Here is a 22,637-nt window from a genome sequence, read left to right as displayed (position 1 = left end):
TTTTTTTTTGCTTTTGTATGTGACTTCATGCAGTTAAAATCACATTCACTGTGACCCTGGTGCAAGAATTATTAATATTTATGTCCCAATTATACAAAGTTCACCATTCAAGTTATTAGAGTGCAAAGTTGCTGAGAGACCTTATGAACTGAACTCACCTGTATTTTCTTCTGTATGTGTAGGTATTCACATTTTCACAAAGCATATTTCCTAGTAATAGACGAAGTCACAATGGCTTAGGTTCAAAGTCTTTGCAATGGTAGGGAACTATCATAGCCATAACCCTTTTTCAGTTAGATGTCTGGTGCACGTATGAATATGTGCTATGACTGTGATGTCTGAGGCTATGGGGGCCTAAAAATAGGGCAGCATAGATATTCTTGATATATCAACAGGTGTGAACCAGAATTCAAAACCAATTCCCAGTGATAACTCATCATGACGTCACCCATTAGTTTTAAACTGAAATACTAAATCAAATGAGAAACAGGGTCATTTTCCCATAGACTTCAGAAGAAACAGACTTTTTGCAAACAGTAGAGTCACCCCCTCATTGCCAGATTTAAGAAGTTCCTGCTTTGGCTTCAGACCTTGGGCCAAATATGTAAACCTCCATGTAGGTTTCCAGATGAAAATCCACAGACAGTGAGAATGTGGGTGCACATCTTTAACACCATGTGTGCTATATACACAGTGTTTCAGCCTGATTGGTGTGATGTGGCAAGTTGGAAAAATAAACAATAATTAAAGTAAGAATTTTGGTGTTATTTTATTTAGAGTTTTCTACTTTCACTACATTGTATTAAGATGTCATTTACAGTTTAAAGAAATATGGCTACATAGGGATGCGTAAGTGCTTAACCTTTTTTTTTTTATAAGAATTAATTACATTCAATTTTGACTAAATGTTTGTCACTTATAATGATCATGAGATATATATATATATATTGTGTGAATAACTTGCACCATCAGGTTTGACCAACTAACGAGTCAGTATGGCTTGAAGGACAAGGTGTTACAATTCCTGAAATACTCGCAGCATAACTTCTTGTCATGTATGTAATGGCTGCGCCAAATCGTATAATGGCTGCTTTGGCATTTTTGGAAGACATTGTGCAATGCGGGCAACAATGGGTTTTCAAAGGCCGCATTGATTTTGTAGAGATGATGATAGCGTTCTAATGAGCCTTAAGCTTCCAAGTAATGTGCAAGTGTGGGCCGGAAGCCTGTTACGGTAGATTGCGAGCATGGTGTTAAGGCTCGTGCATATGCTCACAGTTTTAGGATGATTAAGATGTATGAGGCGAAAAACACCTAGGAACAGACATGCATGGGATTTTATAAATCTGACAAAAAGACTGCCTTTGCATGTTGCCTATTTGCATTTACATAGATATCTACTAAACATACACAGAATTGTATGCATTTGGCTCCTGGATTGTATGTACATTTGTATATATAGACTATTGTTTGGATGTAAGAAAAATACTGTTACAGCTCTGTTAAAACTTTTACAGCTCTGTTAAGGGCTAAAATAGTGATGTTTTAATAGGCATCTGCCAGATTTTCATTTGGAATTGAGTACATTTTCATTATGGGATAAATTAGCATTGAAAGGCAGTTTCTGCCTTGGTCAGATGTGCTTGAATCAGCAGTTTCCCAATACAGAAAATATTGATGTTTCAGAGGCTGGTTCACCACATGTGGCTTTCTTTTCATGATTATGACTCTGCAATTGTATGATTTAGCTCTTTTTCTTAGATTTCCAGGTATAACAGAGCTATTGACCAACATTGTCAGTGATGTCAAATGTGGAAAAGAGCAGTTAATTTCCAATGTTGAATATGTAAGCATGGGACCTATATTGTCTGTTTGTCCATATAAGTAGAGCAGACCTTGGAGACATGTCTCCTCCTTCTGCTTTTAGGTGAAGATGTCTCCACTCTTCCCACTCTACGTGGTGTTGAGACAAATGTGACTGGATGTTGGCTGTAGGGCTACAAAATGTGGACTGGCTTTCACAAAGAAAGTGTTTGTCTTTAATTAAACACACATCAGGAGTCAGATTTATAATTTGAAAATGAATTATACAAAATGAATCTCTACTCATATAAAACTATTCTTTATTCTTTATTCTTTTTTTCTTTAACTTTATCTTTAATTCTATGGTTTTAGCCTCATTGACAGCTTCAGTTTAGAGAGAATTGTATAGCCAAAGTTTTCTGCTCTGTGTAATTCTGCGTGGATTTACTCTTTAATCAAGCTGCAGTGTAATCTGTAGTTTTTTCTGCATCACTTCTGAGGAAGAGGCTAGTGTATGTGTTTGTGTGTGTGTGAGTTCTGTAATAAGCATCCCAAAAGTTCAGACCAGATGAGGCTGTCTCACACTGAAACACAGAGAAACACATGATTGTTTATCTGTTTATCTTCCCTCTGTAGAAAGCCAACAGTTTCAGCATCTGGTCTGATTATAGTTAGTGATCTTGGAAAAAGTGCAAATGCACCCAGCAGAGACCTGCTGGAAGTGCTGTTTAGAAAAGAATACCTCCTGAAGTTCTTTTTTCTTAAGAAATCAGATAAAATCAACCAACGCATCACATTGGTTAATGTCTGCATCAGTAGATAAGGAAATGGTTTGAATGGTTGTTTGTCCCAATAGAAAAACCCTTTGATTGATCACTGATCTGCCCTGTACCCTGCCACATGCCAAATGTCAGCTTGGAAAGGCTCCAGGGTCTGTGTGACCCTCCAGGATAAGCAGACACGGGTAAGAGATGGATGGATGGTAGTACTGGACAGAAAGAAATATCCAGTGTTTTGCTTTGTGATTGGTGGTCTTGTATGTTTCAGACAATTTACTGAAAATACAGTTACTTCAACTTCTAATCTGTTCTTTACAGCATACCATTTTCTGAAGTATACCACATTCTTGGTTCATAGCAGTAAACCTGCAACTGTTTCAGCCTTTTTGTGAGACGCGTAATCCATCAAAGCAGACACTTTTGAGGCTTTAAGAGCCAATAGATACCATATGCCCGTGTGATAATACAGTTGTGAGCAGGGACTGTTTTGGAAGGCAGTCTTTGTTGGTGTATTGTTAGAGGTTTAGAAAACAGGCTATAGGTTTGATGGAAAAATTAATCAGAGAGATAAATAATGAACTACAACTTTGAGATGAGGACAATGATAGGTTATAAAGTTATTCAGACGTTGAAAGACAAAGTCCCCCAGATATGTTTGGCCCTTTCAGTGAGGATGAGTTTATAAACTTACTTAAATGTAGTGTAAAGGATACATGGTTGGCACTTAATGAACTAAAACAGGCAAAACTACTGGTATGGGGCATGAACCCTGAGTTTTTGTTCTAAAACATTTAGATGCGCCAACCAGTCTGAACTAGCAGCCAAATAAGTGAATAGCACAAATAAATTAACATAAAATAGACATCCCCAGGGAACATTAAAGGAGTAAATACTATTGTTTTCTACTATTAGACTGTGTAATTATAAACGTACTTATCATGTTGGGAGCCATAGCAGTTTGCTGTTTTTCATTTTGATGGTAAGGCAACACTTTTGTCTACACCCGGGCCACAAATTCCCACAAAGAACCCATTAAAGCAATTACAAAAAACCAATATAAATGAGAGCATTTAACAAATTATGGTCACCAAAACAAAAGAAAAATAAAAGGGACTTTCACTGGGCTAAGAACATTATTTTGACTGGTTCACCATGGCAGAATTATCCTTAATATGTGCTCTAATTTGTGACAAATGTTTACCAAATTCGATTACTTGATTCTTTGTTGCTGACTCTCTCAGCAGTGGCCGTTTCATTACAGTCATTGGCTGTAATGATTTGGAAATAACATTACATCTGAATCACTGCTGCTGGCCAGTTGTTGACTGTGGCCTACATCTATGGCAATCACTGAATCGAGCATGATCTTTACTTTGATGGCCAGTTGCCTTTCAGATGTTCTAAAATTTAAAGAGTAAGAAATAGTTTTTTCACCATTGTGTCTCCATGATAAGAGATTTGAAGACAGAAACAGCTTTAAAATCATGTCAAGTAGGATTTTACATGGCGGCACCATTAATGTTACACAAGTGCTTATCGGACATAAGGTCTTTCTGCTACTACAGTTTTTTCCTGGCTGAAGTCAAAATTATAGGCACTGAAAGGCTTGGTGGGACTTTTTCCTGTGGCCACACTGAACGCGCAATTCTTTTAGTCTGCTTTGTTGCACTAAAAGTTTTTTTAGCTTGTAGTTTGCAGCAATAAAAATGAATTTTGTAATGTGATCAGGAGACTTTGACTTGTTTTTGTACAGAAATTCTATCTTTTTTCTGGACCAAAAAAGGTGGTTTGGATATGTGACTATTAAATTTACTTTCACTGCATGTATCAAATCTGTGTGATTTCTCTAGACTGTTGGTACGCAGTGATTAACGGCTCAAGTTTCTTCTTATTTTAGAAGAGAGGAATTTGTTCTCATGGCTTTTATCCAGATGTGCCTCAGAGGGCACAGCAGAAACTCACTCCTCACACATGGTGGACTGTGTGTCAAAACCTGGTGTGGAAAAGCAGAACGACACTGAAGGGAGAAATGAGGGGAAAAGTGCTGCATATGATACTGAATCAAACCCAGCCATTTCCTGTACGCCGAGCCAGAGCCGCTCAGCACTCTCCATATATGGTGATGGTATTTGCATGAAGAGAAAGCCTGGGCTTATAGATCAGGACTAATGTTCAAATTCCTTTGTATTAGGTTCTGCAAATGCGTCTGGTCCTGTAGTTTGATTTGGGGTGATCTGACAAAGTTTATTATAATACTGAACAAACTTGTAATACATTTTTTTAATTAATATACTTGTTAAACTGATGTTTTTATCATTTATCTAATTTATCATTCTTATTTGCTTATTGTCCTTTTAATACTCTAATATATTATACTTCCAATCACAGTGTTTTGGTGATGTCAGTTTCTCACTTCTTTACTCTCTAAGTCTGTTGCCAAGGCATGTGGTTCCATGGCAATTGTGCACACTCAAGTGTCCCCTGTGTGTGTGTGTGTGTGTGTGTGTGTGTGTGACCTGTAGGATTCCTTCTCCCTGAGCTCTTGTATATGAATAAAATTATCTTCTTGTTCTGTTTGGCATTACAGTTATCCAAAAACAAACCATTTGTTGTAACTTAGTTATCCAATGCATATTGTGTGTGTGTTGTTAGATGTTAGTCTGCCAAGTATGAGTAATCAATTCCCCTTATGTTGTGTTGTTTGCATATATAACATTTGGGGACTTCAGCAGCTGTGAAATCCAAGAAGGGACTTTCTACCATTATTTCACATTCATAAAACAAAATATTGGTTGATGTTGTTAATGGTAAAATATTTAACTATTGCTTTTCATGTCCAGTTTCTGGATTCAAATTGACAGTATGGCAAAGCATTTTCACAACTAGTTACTGGTTTAATATCTAGAGAACAGAAATCTTGTTTGGGAGGTGACCCCCTCACCCTGAAAATTGTAATACATTCACTTGAATGTAACGACCTTCACTCTTAGTTAGTCAGCAGCCAGTGATTGTGTGTGTTTGTGTGTGTCTGTGTGTGTGTCTGTGTGTGTGTCTGTGTGTGTGTCTGTGTGTGTGTTTGTGTGTGTGTGTGTGTGTGTGTGTGTGTGTGTGCAGCCCTCCTTTTGGTACAGCTACTCCCTCACTTTGCTCCTATATGTAGGAATATTTTCTTACTTCTTGTGCCTCCTTAAATAAGACCTAGGTCAAAACAAATGAAACAGTCTTTGGAATATTACCTCCTACGTCTCCAGCTTATTACCTTTTGCTTCATGAATCTGCTCAGTGTCATTCCAGACATAGCAAAGGGAGGATATATATATAACATGTTCAATTGTTTTCATTTTGTGGTTGGGCCAGCATTCTTTCAATTGCAGACTTTTTCTTAAAAAGGTTTAATCTTTTTTTCATCCACCTACTTTAATTTGTGCTACATTTAATAAGTAGGTGGCAGCAAAAAAGGATATTCAGTAATCATCAGAATAAACAACATTTGGTGATATAAAGAACAGTAAATATAGGGTTTTGGTAGGTTCTTGTTCTGGGTCTGGTCATCATTGAGGCGCAGTCAGCCTCTAAGAGGATAAAGTCAAATAAAGATAAATCTGTTCTGAAAGATCAGCTTTACCTTGTTGGTGAAAGTTTTTTATGAAGCTTTATGTCCTGAGTAGGTTATGGACTTTTTTCCCCCCAAAGCCACAGGAATGGCAGCCTTCGCCACGTCCACATCCACAATCAGCCCAAACATTTTTATTCAGCCTAAAATTCTTCTATTACAGTTTAAATACACTTAATATATACCCAGTATCTTAATTTTCACTATAACTTCCTACTATTGAATCCCACAAGAGGCATTTCTTCGCTGTGGCTGTCATAATGGCTTCTACTTTTTTTTTTTTTTTTTTTTTTACCTTTCCTCTATCTGTGATTTAGGATTTTTGGTTGAAGAATTGAATCTGAATCACTTTGGCTTTTCCATCACTTTCCAAAGAGACTCTAGTGGTCAAGCATGTTGTATGTTTTTGCCTGTTCTTAGATTAGATGAGATTAGATTTGCCTTTATTTATCCCACAGTGGGGAAATTCTTCTTTGTGTTTACTTTCTTTGACTCCCCGACTCACCCTGTCATCGTTGCAAAGGAAGGAAGGAAGTCAACATCTCTCTCTGACGCACCTAAAAAGCTGTAAAACATGTTAATGGGTGTGATCTGGAGGATTAATCTGCTGCTTCCCTCCTGACAGTGCATACCCACTGAAAGAAGATGGAAAGCTATTAACATTCTTCAAAATGCGATGACTGAATTTGTCAAGTAGGTTTAATTTTGGTGGTGTAAAGAATGAAGTCACCCCTGCGTATATTTAACACTTGTTGCACCTTTAGTAATTTAGAGTTAATTATCAAAGTACTACGGTTTTCTACAGTTTATTTCGTGCTGCAGTGTTACTTTTTGGTCCAGATATTCATTGGTGTTTTTGCCCCTTTTTTCCACTTTTGTCTGTATTGCTTCTGTACACAAAAAAATATCAAAGAATATTGAACTGCAATGGAGGGTTCCATTATAGCACTACTATAATTGTCTCATTAAACTTGATGATAATGCAGTTAATTGTCAATTAACTATCATACATATAAGCTTTCATCAACTTTTTTACATTTGATCTGCAAAGCACTTGTTTTTTCTCTTTGAGAAGATGTCATTTTTTTCAAATCACAACTATGTAGTACTATATCAAACCACTGCCAAGATCTGGGTGGGCTTGAATCAGTCAGTTTTTGCTAATGACCTCTCTCCCAGCTGTGAGAGGAATTCTGACCAAGCAATTATCCTTTTTTTTTTCTTTTTCAACTGGAATTTCTAAAGTATAAAATATAACACTTAGTGGAAATTGTATAATTCTCGGAAATTGTAGGAAGCTGCCAGTAAGCTTAAACAAGCTGTTTGCTTTTTATGTTGGTTGTAATAAACAAACAAATTAGTTCCAAGTAAATTCCTTTAATATCATGATATCCAATTCGTTAAATCTCTTATGATTCCACCAGGTTTTTTTGTTACTGTTTTTTGTTTTTTTATGACTTTCCAGTCTCAGCCAACAGTAATTCTTAATTTTAAACACCCTACTGACATTTATTGTTTACAGAAAGCAAGATTTGCTACCAATAAAAAGCAGAAAATTATTGACGTTCATTCCAATATAAAAACTTCATTCAACTTGTTTTCTCTTAAAGAAACACCAAAAAGAATTTGGGATTTAAAAATTCATTGGTGTATTTGATAACATGCATTAAGGAAGAAGAATTTAATGTTTCTTTTCTTTTTCTTTTTTTTTATTTGTGTGATTGACAGTGTTTTCAAACGGAGTCTTAGCGCCTTCCTCTTCCCACGCTTCCTCACTATGGAGGGAGGAAGTCAAGAGTTAACTTTTGTGTTGACTAATGTTGTTGAGCTCCAAGTGCTTCTCCATCCAGGAGAAAGAGACTCACTCCTCACACCAGCACATTATGACCCCTGTCCACAGTAGCCAGACACTACTGACTCATAGCACATGATGAATGACCTCAGCTCTCCAGAGTCTCAATCAGAACAAAAACTGCAATGTGGGGAGAAACCAAACTGTAGGATGTGGAGAAAACCTGGCTCAGAACATCTTTAACACTTGGACAAATAACCCAAAGCACTTCTTGGAATCTGACCTTGCACCATTTTTATGTAAACATAGCTCATCATACTGTTAGGATCAGAGAATATGAGCACTTTGAGGTTTTTACTGGACTGATAATGGCCATTTTCCCCTTGGTTTTCATATGATCTGATTATCTCAGTAGCGTGGTGACACAACACCACCTCAGCATTTAGGTCACCATTCATTAATGTGGCAGCGCAAACTTGATGCCAGACACTCGATCTGTCCGTGCTACCTTATTGTGAATCTCAGGAAAAATTAACAATTGTGTATTGTGTGTGTTTTGTTGCAGGGGAGCCGGGGGCACTACCGGTACCACTGGCAGAGCCACAATGTCAAACACAGCGGTGTGGATGACATGGTGCTGCTCAGCAAGATCAATGAGGACGCCATTGTGGATAACCTCAAGAAGAGATACATGGATGACTACATCTTTGTATCCTTTGCTCATCGTCATAGTTGTCACCCCAGTGAAGAATAACTAAGTCCTGTCTCATTGATGCTATTTCCAGAATGGTGATGGAGCAGCAGTGAGTAATAGGCCTGTGTTAGAAGGTGACGCCCTCCTCTTGGGGCTCTGCCTGTGCAGGGGGGGTGAAGGGTCTCTCTTTTCGTTCCTCCGCCCAGATCTCTGACTGCTGCTCCTTCACCGATGCCTGGTTTTGTTTCACTTTGGTGTAAAATGTCAACAAAGTGGTGCGAGGAATAACACATTACATAATGGAGGAATCTTTTTGAATCAGAGCATTTCTACAGTTTTTTTTTTAACCAACTTAATTTTTTATTATTGGAGTAATTTATACTCAAGTGCGGAGACCTTATTATCATTTTCATATAGGGCATCGCACAAAGACTAGGTTAAGGTTGTTTTAAGTATTGCTGTGGCTGCACACAAACACATACGATGTTGATGAAGAAAAATGAGTTGATGAATGAATGAATAACCCCTTTGAAAAGCAACGGTAAGCGCTCTCAAAACAGCTCATTGCATAAATTCATCCACACTCTGGCAGTGGTCAGAATTCAGAAGTTTAGTAAAAGCTGGCATTTTTAGCTTCGATGGGACTGAGCCAGGCCTTTGATTTGGGTCAATAAATAGCCGCAACAGCAAGGTCTCCCTGCCAAAACTGTGGGTTGTTGTAGGCCACCCACAATAGCAGCTTTATTTGCCTTGAGCAGCATTTTGGCTTTAGGGCATAAAACCTCACAGTGTTACATGGCTAGTCTATTCTCTGTCATTTGTAAGCACTGGATACTTATTTAGGTGTCAGATCTGATCACCAGATACTCTGCACTGCTGCACACGGTTGACGTCATGGCAGCCTAAGATTAAAACTTTTATTTCCTGTACAGTTACATCATCATGTCATGGATGAAATGTAGCTGCAGTCATTTATATCCGTTTTCACAATGATCCTTAATTCATTATATCATCAGACATACATCGGCCCGGTGCTCATCTCTGTCAACCCCTTCAAGCAGATGCCGTACTTTGGGGAAAAAGAAATTGAGATGTATCAGGGAGCAGTAAGTAAAGTCCCATCCTTTTAGACGACATACTGTATGTATGATTGTTTAGGTTTGATAAACACTTTTCCCAAGGATCGGCATTATATGGAAGTGCCCAGGGGTTGAGGATGGTAACATGACAAAGGTGTTACGTGAATCGTAAGATTCAGTGAGAACTTTCCTTCAGGCTGGTGCAGATGTTGTCGTCAGAAATAAACTCAACCATTTAGAAGGGAGGGTTTTTGGGAGGACCGTCACAGAACAGCTTTTTCGAGTCTGTCTTCTCTTGTGGCCTCACATGTGCCAAAGTTGGCAGATTATTGTTGTATATAATATATTCTACATTTCTATTCTCAACAAATACCATGGAAAGACCATGTGTCAATCTGTGTGTGAATACTTTCCAACTTTCGTAACTGTCTGTCTCTTTAAAAAGGCTCTGTAATTTCCTCAAACTCTGTAGTTTTTAGCACTTGTTGAGGGCTATTTTCAGTGATGGATGAATACACATTTGGTGCACTATAGTGAGCATATACATGCCATTTGTTGACAAATGGCATGTATATATGAAATACAGAATATCATCAGGTTTTAGTCTTGAATTACTAACAATTGTACAGTTTATAAAATCTGTTTAACCACTGAATTTAATTATTTCTGTGAACTCTCAGGCTCAGTACGAGAACCCTCCTCACATTTACGCTCTGGCAGATAACATGTACAGAAACATGATGATTGACCGTGAGAACCAGTGTGTCATCATCAGGTAAGACGTAATCACATGGCATTCATTGCATTCTTCACATATATTAACCAAGATTTGAGACAGCAAGAACATATAACTTGACATTACGTTCTCCATTTAATATCGTAGCTCCTTGACCCCTCATGTCAGTAAAATCTCTAAATGTGCTGGGTGGAGACAACAAGAGAGAAACCGGAGAAAGCAATTAATGTGTGACTGTGACTGTGACTCAGGCTGTGCAGGTCGTGGTGATTGTTGGGAAGTAAAGCAGACCAAACAGGTTTCACCACATCCTTTGGCACAGCTGACTGAGAGTAATATTATTTCTTTGGTATTTTTTACTCATATAATTTTTTTTCTTTGGTTAAATGCCAAGTAAGAATAAAATTTCTTAATAACATACAAGAGAACATTGCAGAATTCACGCTTGGACCAAAACTCTGTTAACTCAGGATGTGAGACGGAAACAGAGCAGCTGTTTTAGTGGCTATTTTTGAAAAACTTCCTGGTTAAAAAAAAAACAACAAAAAAACACAGGAAGAACAACTCCATGAGCCTTGGTCCATTTGTTTTGCTTAAGTACTTTTACAGGCTGTTTGAGTTTGCTGGGTAATGTGTTTTCAGGTACATAGCTGCATAGAGAAAAGTGTGGTGTCATGACTGATGCTTAAGCTACAGTCCAGTCACCTGAACAGTGTGGTTACTATAGTGCTTACCTCATGACGAATGACCCCTGCTTCAGCACTTTTGCCTGTTGTTTAGACAGCCAGCAATTGCCAGTTCAGTTTCCCACATAAAGCCACTGAGGTGGACTTTGTGATCAACTAAATCAGCAAACAAAAGCATGGAAGTGGTTTTATGATGAACCCGGTCTCAGCAAACAAAAGAAATAGTGAACTGCTGGGCAGGCAGTGTGGTCTGCATCACTCTGTGCTTGTGCTTTTTCATGTTTACTAAGAAAGTCGGTGAGTCAGCCATAAGGTGGAATCAGGATGCTGTGGTTTAATTGGTGGGAAATTGTGATTTTTATAATTTTTTTCCCCAAGTTTCTGTGCACTATCAGTACATTTTTAACAGACAAGTTGATTGCATTCAGAAGTTTATCTTTTGGATCTCCTTAGCACACCATGTGACTAATGTGACTATACCCAGAAATCTTAATCAGATATTGAAAAGAAGAATAAGTTGGTATGTGTTGCTGGTAAGTGCAGATCAAATCAGCCCCTTGAAATCTTTCAAAAGAGCAACTACAAAATAATTAGTTTTAAGTTTAGGTATCAACCTCTAAGACCAGTGTCCTATCAGGACTGATTTGTGTGGCTTATATTTCGAATTTTCTGTCAGCATGTTGACCAAACAACAGTGTTCCGTAATCAGAGAGCAAATAGGCTTATTCAGTGTAGGCTGGATTTGTTGCCTTTTTCTCTTTTTGTTAATTTCATGATCATCCATTGTATTGAGAAATTTCCAAAGTCTTGTAAATACACTTCAGCCACAGGATGTTAGATTGTATTTGTAATGTCTTTTTCAAAAACAACCTCTTGAGTTGACTGTGGATGTTGATCCTTCTTCAGCTGTAGACTGACTCTTGGTCAATGAATCAGCCATTAGAATGTGTCCATCTCATTTTACAGATGAAATGTTTCCCACAACTGTTGCATGTGGTGTTCACGGTTTTTTTTTCCCTGGTTGTTGAAAATGAACTGACAGTTGGAAATTAATTACTATAGGCTGAATGGATGATCAAATGCGGTGAACTGAAACGGCTCACTCAGCAGTTCAGTATAAGTCAGATATCTGTCTGCATGGCCAAAGAGTACCAGACTGGTCAGCAAACACTGAACTTCAGCAAGTGTGTTAAACAATAACTAATGAAGAGTGAGAGCAGTATGGAGCAGTTGTGCTACCAAAGGTCATCAATCATAGATGGGTTGTTTCAATTTAAATCAGAGTCTACACTGTAACAGATATGATTTTTGAAAGCACAGATGGTACGTTTTCAGCAGGTGGGCAAAGGTCATGAGAGACATGAGAATTTATAAATTATAAATGAATGCTATTTTGTGAAAGCTTACCCAATATGTATTTTTTTAAATAAAATGAAATGTAATAAAAACTGCTTTGAAACAAGTATAGCTTCAAATACCTGTAAAAGTTTGGGTGATTGTTAGAAGAGGCTGCTTGAACATAAGGTACATACAGCTTCTAGTTGATGTATCTGATTAGAAACCCTCAAAACTGAATGGACTGTGTTTCCACCTCAGCATTTTGAAATGCCTGATGAGAGTTAATGTTTAAACCTTTCTGCCTCTGCATTGTATTCTTTAAGTCATGCCCTTGTTTGGTTAATAATTCTGTGCGGAAGTTAAGATTGCCTTTCAGCACTTGAGCTCATTAACAATGACACTCGCCTATTTAGGGCTCAGAATGGAACTGAATCTCCCAACAACTTGCGCCGAAAATAGTTTTCAGGAGCAGAAACAATGCTCCCATATGGAGCTCAGGGCTTTTCTGGCATTAAAACGCAATGTGCTGAAACTCATCATATATTTGTTCCCCAGACTCTTGTTACGTGGGTCCCCTGTAGTAAGGCAGCCCAGACAATACTGAGGATTTGGCAGAAATGAGGAGGGATATAGGGGGAGGGTTATAGCCATATAGAGACTGCTGTGTAATAGAGTGGTTCCCATGACTTCCTCTGGCAGCCTCTAACAGTCTGCAGCTGTGTTTCTCACAGGGGCATTACCAACCTGACTGTACTTTAAGGCACAGAAAGAAAAATGGACTTCACCATCATGCACTGCCAAACCACATATGTCAAAATAAGTATGACCCTGGCAAAGTGAAATGAAAGGAGGAAAATAGACAAGTGCAGGGAAAATGGAAGAGAGATATGTGAAAAAATCTGTAAATGTGATAAAACAGAATAAATGCCATTAAAATGGTATTCATCTACCCAGATATGTAGGAGGTGATCACTCATTCAGCCTCTTGAGTTAAATTTGCTTCCAGTTGCGTGTAATTGCTTCATAGTGTAAAAAGGAGCACATACACATGGAGTCAGTTACAGGGGCCTTGCCTGTTGAATCAGCCGATTCAGTGTGACTGCTTTGCTTTAGTGGAAGCACATGAACGTGTATAAACCTGAAAATTGGTTAATGGCAATTATCGTCCCCTGTTTTTCAAAGGACTATTTTCGAAATCAAAAGTAAACTCAGATAGCATCACGAAAATATTAACATATTTCCCTTTTTGCTGCTGTTTGTTCACACAAAACCACTCACGACGATGCTTGCTATATGTTCTATGAAATGTCATAGAAAGATGGTGTAAGCATTATTCGATTCATAGACCTTAGCTGAACTCTTCTTCAGCATGCCATTTGTAAGAGCTGACCACACACAGGTGGTGACAATACAGAAGACTTGATTAGGCATGATAAAAATGTACAATAAGAGCCATAGGCAGAAATTCCATAAAGTCACTCAGGTGTATATGAGTCATTTAACTTAACTTGTCAAGCATTACATTTCACGTGCTTTCCAGTGGGGAGAGCGGAGCAGGAAAGACTGTGGCAGCCAAATACATCATGGGCTATATCTCCAGAGTGTCGGGGGGCGGAGCCAAAGTACAGGTAAGACCAACTGCTTTTTTGGTTTGTTTATTGGTTTTTCTTATTAAAAAAACCTGAGGGGATATTAGTTTATTACTGCTACTCAAATGCTTCAGTACTGAAGCCGATATTCTCCAAATAAGCATTTAGAAAATTCAATTCAAATTTGTTCAGGACTGTTTTCCATCATCCATAAAGGTCTGTGAATGGTTCTGTAAAGGAATACAATTTAATGACAAATTATTTCAAGGTAGATCAATTATAACATTTGAATAATTTGTCATCCCTGCTCATTTAATAATGAACAAATTGAAGGTGATTTGTAATGAGAATGCACAACTCTTAAGAATCTGTTGCTGTCTTTCCTGCAGTAATTCATCCCCTCAGATCAAATCCTCTTCTTAGCAACCCATTAGCAGCCTCCTGTTCACCCGGCCCCCTTCAGCCACCTGGCAGTCCCCCAAACTGGCAGATGTCCAGTTTCTAAGTTCGATATAGATCTAATGTTTGATGAGGAAATGCCTGCATGCCTGTGGATTTTTTTTTTATTTTTTTTTGGTAATCCACACAGAGCTGCTTCCACCAAGGGAACATCAAAAATCATATTCAGGCTGTAAATTAAACGCAGCTTATAGTCTGTCTGCTTAGACTAAAATTTGTTGTACTTCTATGGCAGCATTATTACTTTTGGATTTTTACAATTATGAGTTACAGTGTCAATGCACAGCCCTGAAGCACTTAAAAGCACTCTAAAAATAAATGCTAAAAAATCTCTCCTCTCATTTAAAGCATCTGGTTCTTTTGAGCATCACTTCTCATTGACATTGTTTCCTTCTGCTCCTGGACATTGTACACTGCATTCACTGCAGCACAGCACATGCTTATACAATGTGTTGACAGTGTGCATTTTTTTTAGAATAGAATGTCCTGACATCATGACCATTAATAATATTGATATATCCATACATATTTTATAATAATTCAAGTGAACAGCTATAGAATATATATTTAAACCATTTGTAGCTGTTATGTAAAACAGTTGTTGCGTTTAAGAGTCCAGGTGTAATCAAGTCATAATCCAAAAAAATGTCGGTATCAGACCAACCTGAGCACAGTCAGCCAAACATGGAACATGTTAAAATGACTGTATGGATATTTATTATTAGATTTGAATGTGAAGCCACTGCTTGTTTTTTTCCTTTCATACTGGACTAAGTTTAGTAACACAAAAAATTCCAAGAAATTATTTCCACTCAGCTTCTGTGTACAATAATGGAAACACGACTACTGCTGCCAGCTGTACAGATTTAAAACTCATGTGTTTGTGACGTGCAGATGGCTCACAGGAAAGATAATGTCCTCCAGACTTCGTGTGTGTGTCTGTGGATTTGTATTTGTGTGTGTGTGTGCGTGCGTATCCGTGCACCACTGACACACACACACTCTTTTTTTTTTTTTTTTGAGTGGAAAGTTCCAGAGATTCACACACCAGCCTGTCAGTTATGGTGTCAAGTGTGTGTTGTCTGTACCTGCTTTCCAGACCGTCTGTGACGTCGCTAACAGCTCATTGCTTCTTTCTCCCCGCAGCACGTCAAAGACATCATCTTGCAGTCCAACCCGCTGTTAGAGGCCTTTGGCAATGCCAAGACTGTGCGGAACAATAACTCCAGCAGATTTGTAAGGCTTTCAATTCACTTTTTTATGAATCACCTTGCCTTACATTCCGACTCAATTCATAACCGTTTCTCATTAATATCAGAAAACAGATGCAGTTAAAACTTTGTCACAGGACACATTTTTTGATGTCCATTGTTTTGGTGTGTGTGTTTGTGTGTAATCTGTTTTGGGGGTTTTTTTTTTGTGTAACTGAGGACAACTAACAATTAATAGAATAACTACAGAACTCTTTGAATCTTAAAAAAAACAAGTATTTCCAGTATTAGCCTTTATTCTCCTGATTCCTCTTCCTGATGTTACTTTACATGAGCAAGCAAATTTTGTGTGTCTTGGTTAACCAGAGCACAGAAACACACATATGCAGAATCAGTGAGGTACATCCTGTACTACTAAGGCATAGCACATTTTAAAACAAACAAAAAAGAAATTACAGTTTGTCTACAGGAGAAAAAGCAGGCCCACAAATGTGCATGCACATACACAGAAAGCCAAAAACCCTCGTGCAACCAGGTGCCAGTACTTCAGATCTTATAACTCTGGCTGTAAGCACTATTGCAGCCCACTCCAAAACTGAAAAAAAAAAACATGCTTTGATCCATCAGGGAAAATACTTTGAGATTCAGTTCAGCTCCGGTGGCGAACCAGACGGAGGGAAAATCTCTAACTTCCTTCTGGAGAAGTCACGTGTTGTGATGAGGAATCCTGGAGAAAGGAGTTTCCACATATTCTATCAGGTGAGACAGATTTTTGCAATTTTAATTTTTTTATTTTTTGGAGCTTGAGCATGAACGAGACACATTTGGCTTGTGAAGATGATCTGTGGGGGAATTTCAGGACACATTAGATGAGATTTGCCATTTGGCTGCAGGAAGATGGTCAATCTGTTTTTGTTGTGCATGGCCCGAGGTCTCTGGAAAAGAAAGCACTGTCCTTTTCTGCCATAGAACAGTTTGTTTTCACATACAGATGGAGCTCATAAAATGCTTTCAAAGGCAGCACCACATGATTTGTGCAAAGCCAGGTCTGTACCCAGCTCATACACAGTTATATCACGTTATCTCATTTCTGATCTGCAGTTGATAGAAGGTGCCAGTGGAGAGCAGAAGAGCAGCCTTGGAATCACAAGCCTGGATTACTACAGTTACCTCAATCAGTCTGGCTCCTACAAAGTGGATGACATCAACGACAAGAGTGACTTCCAGGAGACGATGGTACTGTCAGGTCCCTCTGTATAAGTGCGAATATGTTCACTGTGAATCTCGTGTCACTGTTTGTGTGGCTCACAGTAGTCTTTCTACATTCCTCTCTCTCCTTACCAGTCCTTTTTTGTTTTCTTTTCAAACAATCTCCTCCTGCTTTTGTTTACCAGTCAAACCGCAACAGGAGTAATTAGAGGACATGAGCTAGGTACCGCAGGAGAGAGTAAAGCCACACTGCGGTCCTGATTTAGCATGATTTAAAATGTTTTATTCCTTTTTTTTTTCCTTTTTCTTTCTCAGCATGCCATGACTGTGATTGGCATCTTAGCAGAAGACAGAGCCATGGTGCTGCAGATTGTTGCTGGAGTCTTACACCTGGGAAATATTAGTTTCAGGGAATCGGGCAACTACGCTGCTGTGGAGAGTGAAGAGTGTAAGTAGTCTCACATCGAGGTGTGTTTTGTGTTTAATGTGGTTTACACTTCAACAAGTGGCAACAACCGAATATCTCATTAAAGTTTTAATGAAAATGAACTCGGACTGTTCTTAGGGCTGTTAACAAATAGCCGTGGGTCAATTACAACAGGCCCCCCTAGGTTTACTCCACCTTATTCCTTTTTGTTTTTGCAATTAATATAAGTGAGAGGTAGGTAGCAGCCTCTAGCCATTAGAGGCCCTGCTCTCCTATATGCAGCTGAGTCTCCAAGTCCAGCGTATTTTGCTGCATGAAAACAGTTGCCACAACACAACGGAGCTGTCTTTAACTCTGCAGGTACTCTGGCCTGATTGTGGTGAGAGAAAATCAGGAAATTAATTCCAATTCCAATTATTCCTCTGTGGATCATGAATGAAGTGATAATCTATCAATTGTTTGCTGATAAATTCATGTTGCTCTCATGGCACAGACACAGTTGTATGGTCATGCCCGAGGCCACAAATTGAATAAGACATTCAGGTTGAGACCGGCATGTGGTAAATTGCATTTTTGTGAATGTCTCTCTTCTCTTTAGTGTCCTGAGGTGCCCTTCCCTCTGTTGGTTTTTCTCTCCCCACTTTCACGCCCTAAAATTTTATTGTGCTAATGCAGGGCTGCAGCCAAATGTCTGGAGTAACCATGCTACCATGCTAGATTACCAGAAAATAAAACACTATTATTGAAGGTCTGGGCATATGTCATCAAAGACCTAAATTACTTGGAAAAATACATCTCCTCCTGTCCCCTTTCCTGTTGCCTTTTCCTCCCTCATTTTAATCTTCTCCTCCCATTTTCCTTCCTTGTCAGGCTGTATCTGCATGATGCAGCACAGAAAAGTTGAAATCTGTTCTGCGTAGCCGAGCAGCACAAGCATAATCTCTGCCTCTCCTGTTCCCTCCAGTCACATTCCATGTGTGCTTAAACTTAAATTTCACACTCATCCTCCCATACAAAATTACATAAGGCAAGTTCACAATAATATTACCCTCAGCAAGAAAAGTCAGTGAGTCATCTTTTGTTGAAATAAGTATTGAAACTACTTGTGTACTAAAAATATGGATGTTGGTAGACTGGTTTTGTCATGAGGCAGCTTTGTCCTGACAGTGATTTTTCATAGAAATATACAAACATACAAAAAATTGCTGTTAACAGTTTTAGACTAGAACATCTCATCTTATAAACTAATCATCCAGAACAAACTAAACAAAAAAAAATCATCATAACATCTTGAACCCTATTGTTGTAAGTGTTTCCTGGGAATTTTTCCCTCAGTTATTTTAAAAACAATTATGTTTGACAATATTGTATTCCCATTGTGTGTTTGCTTGTTCTTGAGCTTCATTAAATTTATATATTAACTATACCAGGATAGTCATTGTTCATACTTCTTAATACTCTTTTTTTGATCACACATAAGCTTAGACATTTCAATATCCCAAATGTTATTATTTGGACATTATTTTCAATGGCTGAGCAGAGTGAATCTTGTAAGAGGGAATTACCAGAATTATTACAATGTGTTTCATCAGATTGGAGTGGGTGAAGTCTCATGGTTGGTAGAACCTCTACTGATAGCACGCCCTCCTGTTGCTTTTATTATTCACTGCTGCTTTGACTAACAAATTTCCTGCAGAAAAAATACTGCATTGTTCCTGAAATTCATGCACACAATGCGCAAAAGCCTTCACTATACAATCCATAGCTTTCCTGCCGAACACAAAGGATGACTTTTCCTCACGATTTAAGCAGACGTATGGTAAGTCACACCCTAATGTCCCAGAAGGGGAGCTACTGCAGTGGTGTGATGCATTCCCAGACACAGTGAGTCTGCAGGCCTGAGAGCTATTCCCTCTTAGGGGAAGTGAGTCACTGTAATAAGACTGGGAGGGGCTCTAAGGGAACAATATCAATGCCAGGTCGGGAGCAAATGATCTGTGGTGTACACAACACTTTTTTTTTTTTCAAAGGTTATCCCAATTATGTTTTTCTATTTTACATGCAGCTGTAATTCAAATCTCATCTGTGCTGAATTTTCTCCAGAGGATGTGTCATTTCAGGACCTGAGAGCAGCTCTGGTTTTGTGGTTTTCTCCCTCAGTTCCATGCATTTGAATCAGTGGAAACTTTTATGATTTGTGAAACCTTATCGCGAAAGAAAGAAGTAAGAAGTAAATGCATGAGCCAAATAATTGTTTCATATTTCAAGAGGAGCCATGGCTGTAATCTCTGTGTTGTAATAATATACACGAAGTTGGTGGTAATCCATGCAGTATCGTGAAATATGTTCATAAATTACTGTAGTCCAACAGAGTGTAGGAACTCCTCAAGGCTTTTTAGACTAATTCAGAATAGTTATAAGTTTCTTTTCTCCTCTGTGTATGTCCTGCTCTCTCTTGACAGTCCTGGCCTTTCCTGCATTTCTACTGGGAATTGACCAGAAGCGTCTGAAGGAGAAGCTGACCAGCAGGAAGATGGACAGCAAGTGGGGGAATGCAGTGGAGTCTATCGATGTGACACTGAATGTTGAGCAGGCATGTTACACTCGAGACGCCCTCTCCAAAGCCCTGCATTCACGTGTGTTTGACTACTTGGTTGAGGTATGATTGGACCGCACTGAGCACAGTACATTTTAAGTAATGATTGAGTAAGTAACACATCTCTTTAATTTCAGTCCATCAACAAAGCCATGGTGAAGGATCATCAAGAGTTAAATATCGGCGTGTTGGATATTTATGGATTTGAAATTTTCCAAGTAAGCATTTTTTGCCTATCTCTGAAGCTGACGTGTCTACTGGAACTTTACTCTGCAGCAACACATAAATTAGATTAACAGGTATTAACTTTGAGCATTTTAAACAGATTAAACACAAAGGATGAAACTGATTGAAAAAGCATGTGGATTAAGTCCCATCTCCTGATTATTGGAGCAGACTTCAACATCCTCTTAATCAGATTACTAGTTTGTTTAGTGTCCTGGACTTGTTATATATATTTTTATATATATATCTATATATATATAGATATATATATATAGAGAGAGAGAGAGCATCTAGTCTATTTGGATCTGCCAGTTTTGTCTTTCAGGTCAGAGTATTTTTTTTTTCATATTGACAATGAAAACAAAGGTCAGTTCCATTTTATGTTCAACAGGAAGCTGCAGAGCGCTGTTGGCCAAGGTTCAGACTGAAGGTCTGTGATTGTATGAGCGCAGTATAGCCCTCCATTAAATAGCAGAGAGAGACTGCACACAGCTGGCTTCAAACAATACCCACAAAACCCAAAGCAGATCTGTGCTCTCCTGAAGACAAAGCTCACATTTGCTGCATGGAGTTTGTTAACCATGATTTCTCTTTATTAGAAAAATGGATTTGAGCAGTTCTGCATCAACTTTGTGAATGAGAAGCTTCAGCAGATATTCATTGAGCTGACTCTAAAGGCAGAGCAGGTAATGCTCCTCCACACTCTTGGTCATTATTTTAAAATTTCAATTTCTTTAGATGTTCTATGATTTGAACCTTAACTCTCTCTCTGTCTCTCTTTGTAGGAGGAGTATGTGCAAGAAGGCATCAAGTGGACTCCTATTGATTACTTCAACAACAAGATTGTCTGTGATCTCATTGAGAGCAAAGTAAGCCATAAATAAATATGTGAATGTTAATGTTCATTCAAAACTTTGGCTGCTCAGAAATGATTTTTTTTGTTTTATATGATGGTAAATTGAATAGTTTGAGTATTGTACTGTGTACAGGAAAAAAACAAATGATTATAACACCCGTCGAACATTGTGGAGGACATTGTTGGTTATTTTTATCATTTAAAGACAAAACAGTCATTGATTAATCAAACACGTGTCAGATAAATCAGTAATTATGAAGCCTTGCGTCAATTTACTGTTACAACAAACTAGAATAGAAAGTGTTTAGTTTTTTGTAAAAAATACACAAAAAAAAAAACCAAACCATTGTTAATTTTATTGCACTCTGAGTCTCTGAAGTTGCTGCGACTTGCAGCTTAATATCAAATGTGCCAACATGCCTCTTAAATTGATTTATCCCTCCCACTGAGAGGTCTAATCTATGAAATCTGCAACAACGGCTTTAAAACAAGCCTCCATCTGAGAGGATCAGGGGATCTGTATCAGTGCCTGACAGTCCTGCTCTTTAAACCAGACCTACTTCAGTTAATCCAGTGACAGAGACTTGTATTCTCTGAGTTGAAGACACTGCTACCACTGTGCAAACTGAAGGCCGCTAATCAGCTTCAGACATAATGAAGCTGTGCTATAGCTGACTGCCCCTTCAGAGTCTTGTTAATAACCAAAATGAATATTCATCATGTGAAGCTTTCTATGATATGTCAGACAGTTCATCTATTAATCATCAATCTGTAGTGCATCAGTATTCATCAGTAATCACTGGTGAATTAAGTGGTGAATTAATAGCAGCCCAAATTTCATCCAATATGATATATTTTTGTCCAACCAAAAGTTCAAATAATGATACAAACAAATCAAAGCTGTTAGTTATCTGTAGATGATGAAGAAAATTGAAGTTCCAATTTTAGCAATTTTGCTTCAACTATGTAAATGATAGTGGATCATCCAGCTCTTTCACTTGTTGTAGTTAATATTAAAAACTTTTCCGTTCATCCCTCCTTGACCTTCCAATTTATTTACCAGCAAAAGTTCAAAAATAACTTCACAGCAAGCCACATAAACCAGTAATTGTCTTTTTTTCCCAGAATCCCCCTGGCATCATGAGCATCGTGGACGATGTGTGTGCTACCATGCATGCAGTGGGCGAAGGAGCAGACCAGACGATGCTTCAGAAGCTCAGAGTCCAGATCAACACCCATGAACACTTCAACAGCTGGAACCAGGGCTTCATCATCCACCACTATGCTGGCAAGGTCAGTTTGAGGACACATAGCTCGGCATATCCAGGGAACACAGAAATCACTTGTTTTCTAATTGCTGCTGCTTGCACACATCGGTGAGTTTAAAAGAATCATTCCAACATTCAAAATGCATTTGTCTTTGCTCTGGTATCAACTGTAAATTGATGTTTTATGAATACCATATGCAGATCAAAGCTGATGTTAAGTTCTGGAAATAGAAGCTTGTTAAAATGCCATTCATCGTTGTGTTTGATTCTTGTATGA

General features: G+C 38.3%; 1 protein-coding gene across 2 annotated transcripts in view; it reads left to right on the top strand.

Annotated features, from left to right (window-relative positions):
- The window catches only part of myo1ea (myosin IEa), a 41,580-nt gene that overhangs the window by 5,350 nt on the left and 13,593 nt on the right, over nt 1–22,637 (top strand). For both annotated transcript variants that reach the window (XM_029497894.1, XM_029497893.1), the window contains exons 2-14: nt 8,553–8,696; nt 9,698–9,787; nt 10,441–10,535; nt 14,061–14,148; nt 15,715–15,804; nt 16,407–16,538; nt 16,881–17,015; nt 17,304–17,436; nt 19,878–20,074; nt 20,149–20,229; nt 20,836–20,922; nt 21,022–21,105; nt 22,218–22,385. In XM_029497894.1, the coding sequence (XP_029353754.1) occupies nt 8,553–8,696; nt 9,698–9,787; nt 10,441–10,535; nt 14,061–14,148; nt 15,715–15,804; nt 16,407–16,538; nt 16,881–17,015; nt 17,304–17,436; nt 19,878–20,074; nt 20,149–20,229; nt 20,836–20,922; nt 21,022–21,105; nt 22,218–22,385 (1,524 nt within the window). The remainder of the gene's footprint in view (nt 1–8,552; nt 8,697–9,697; nt 9,788–10,440; nt 10,536–14,060; nt 14,149–15,714; nt 15,805–16,406; nt 16,539–16,880; nt 17,016–17,303; nt 17,437–19,877; nt 20,075–20,148; nt 20,230–20,835; nt 20,923–21,021; nt 21,106–22,217; nt 22,386–22,637) is intronic.

Source organism: Echeneis naucrates, chromosome 3 (assembly GCF_900963305.1).
Source record: "Echeneis naucrates chromosome 3, fEcheNa1.1, whole genome shotgun sequence".
Classification (NCBI taxonomy): domain Eukaryota; kingdom Metazoa; phylum Chordata; class Actinopteri; order Carangiformes; family Echeneidae; genus Echeneis; species Echeneis naucrates.
This window is presented reverse-complemented; position numbering and strand designations above follow the sequence as displayed.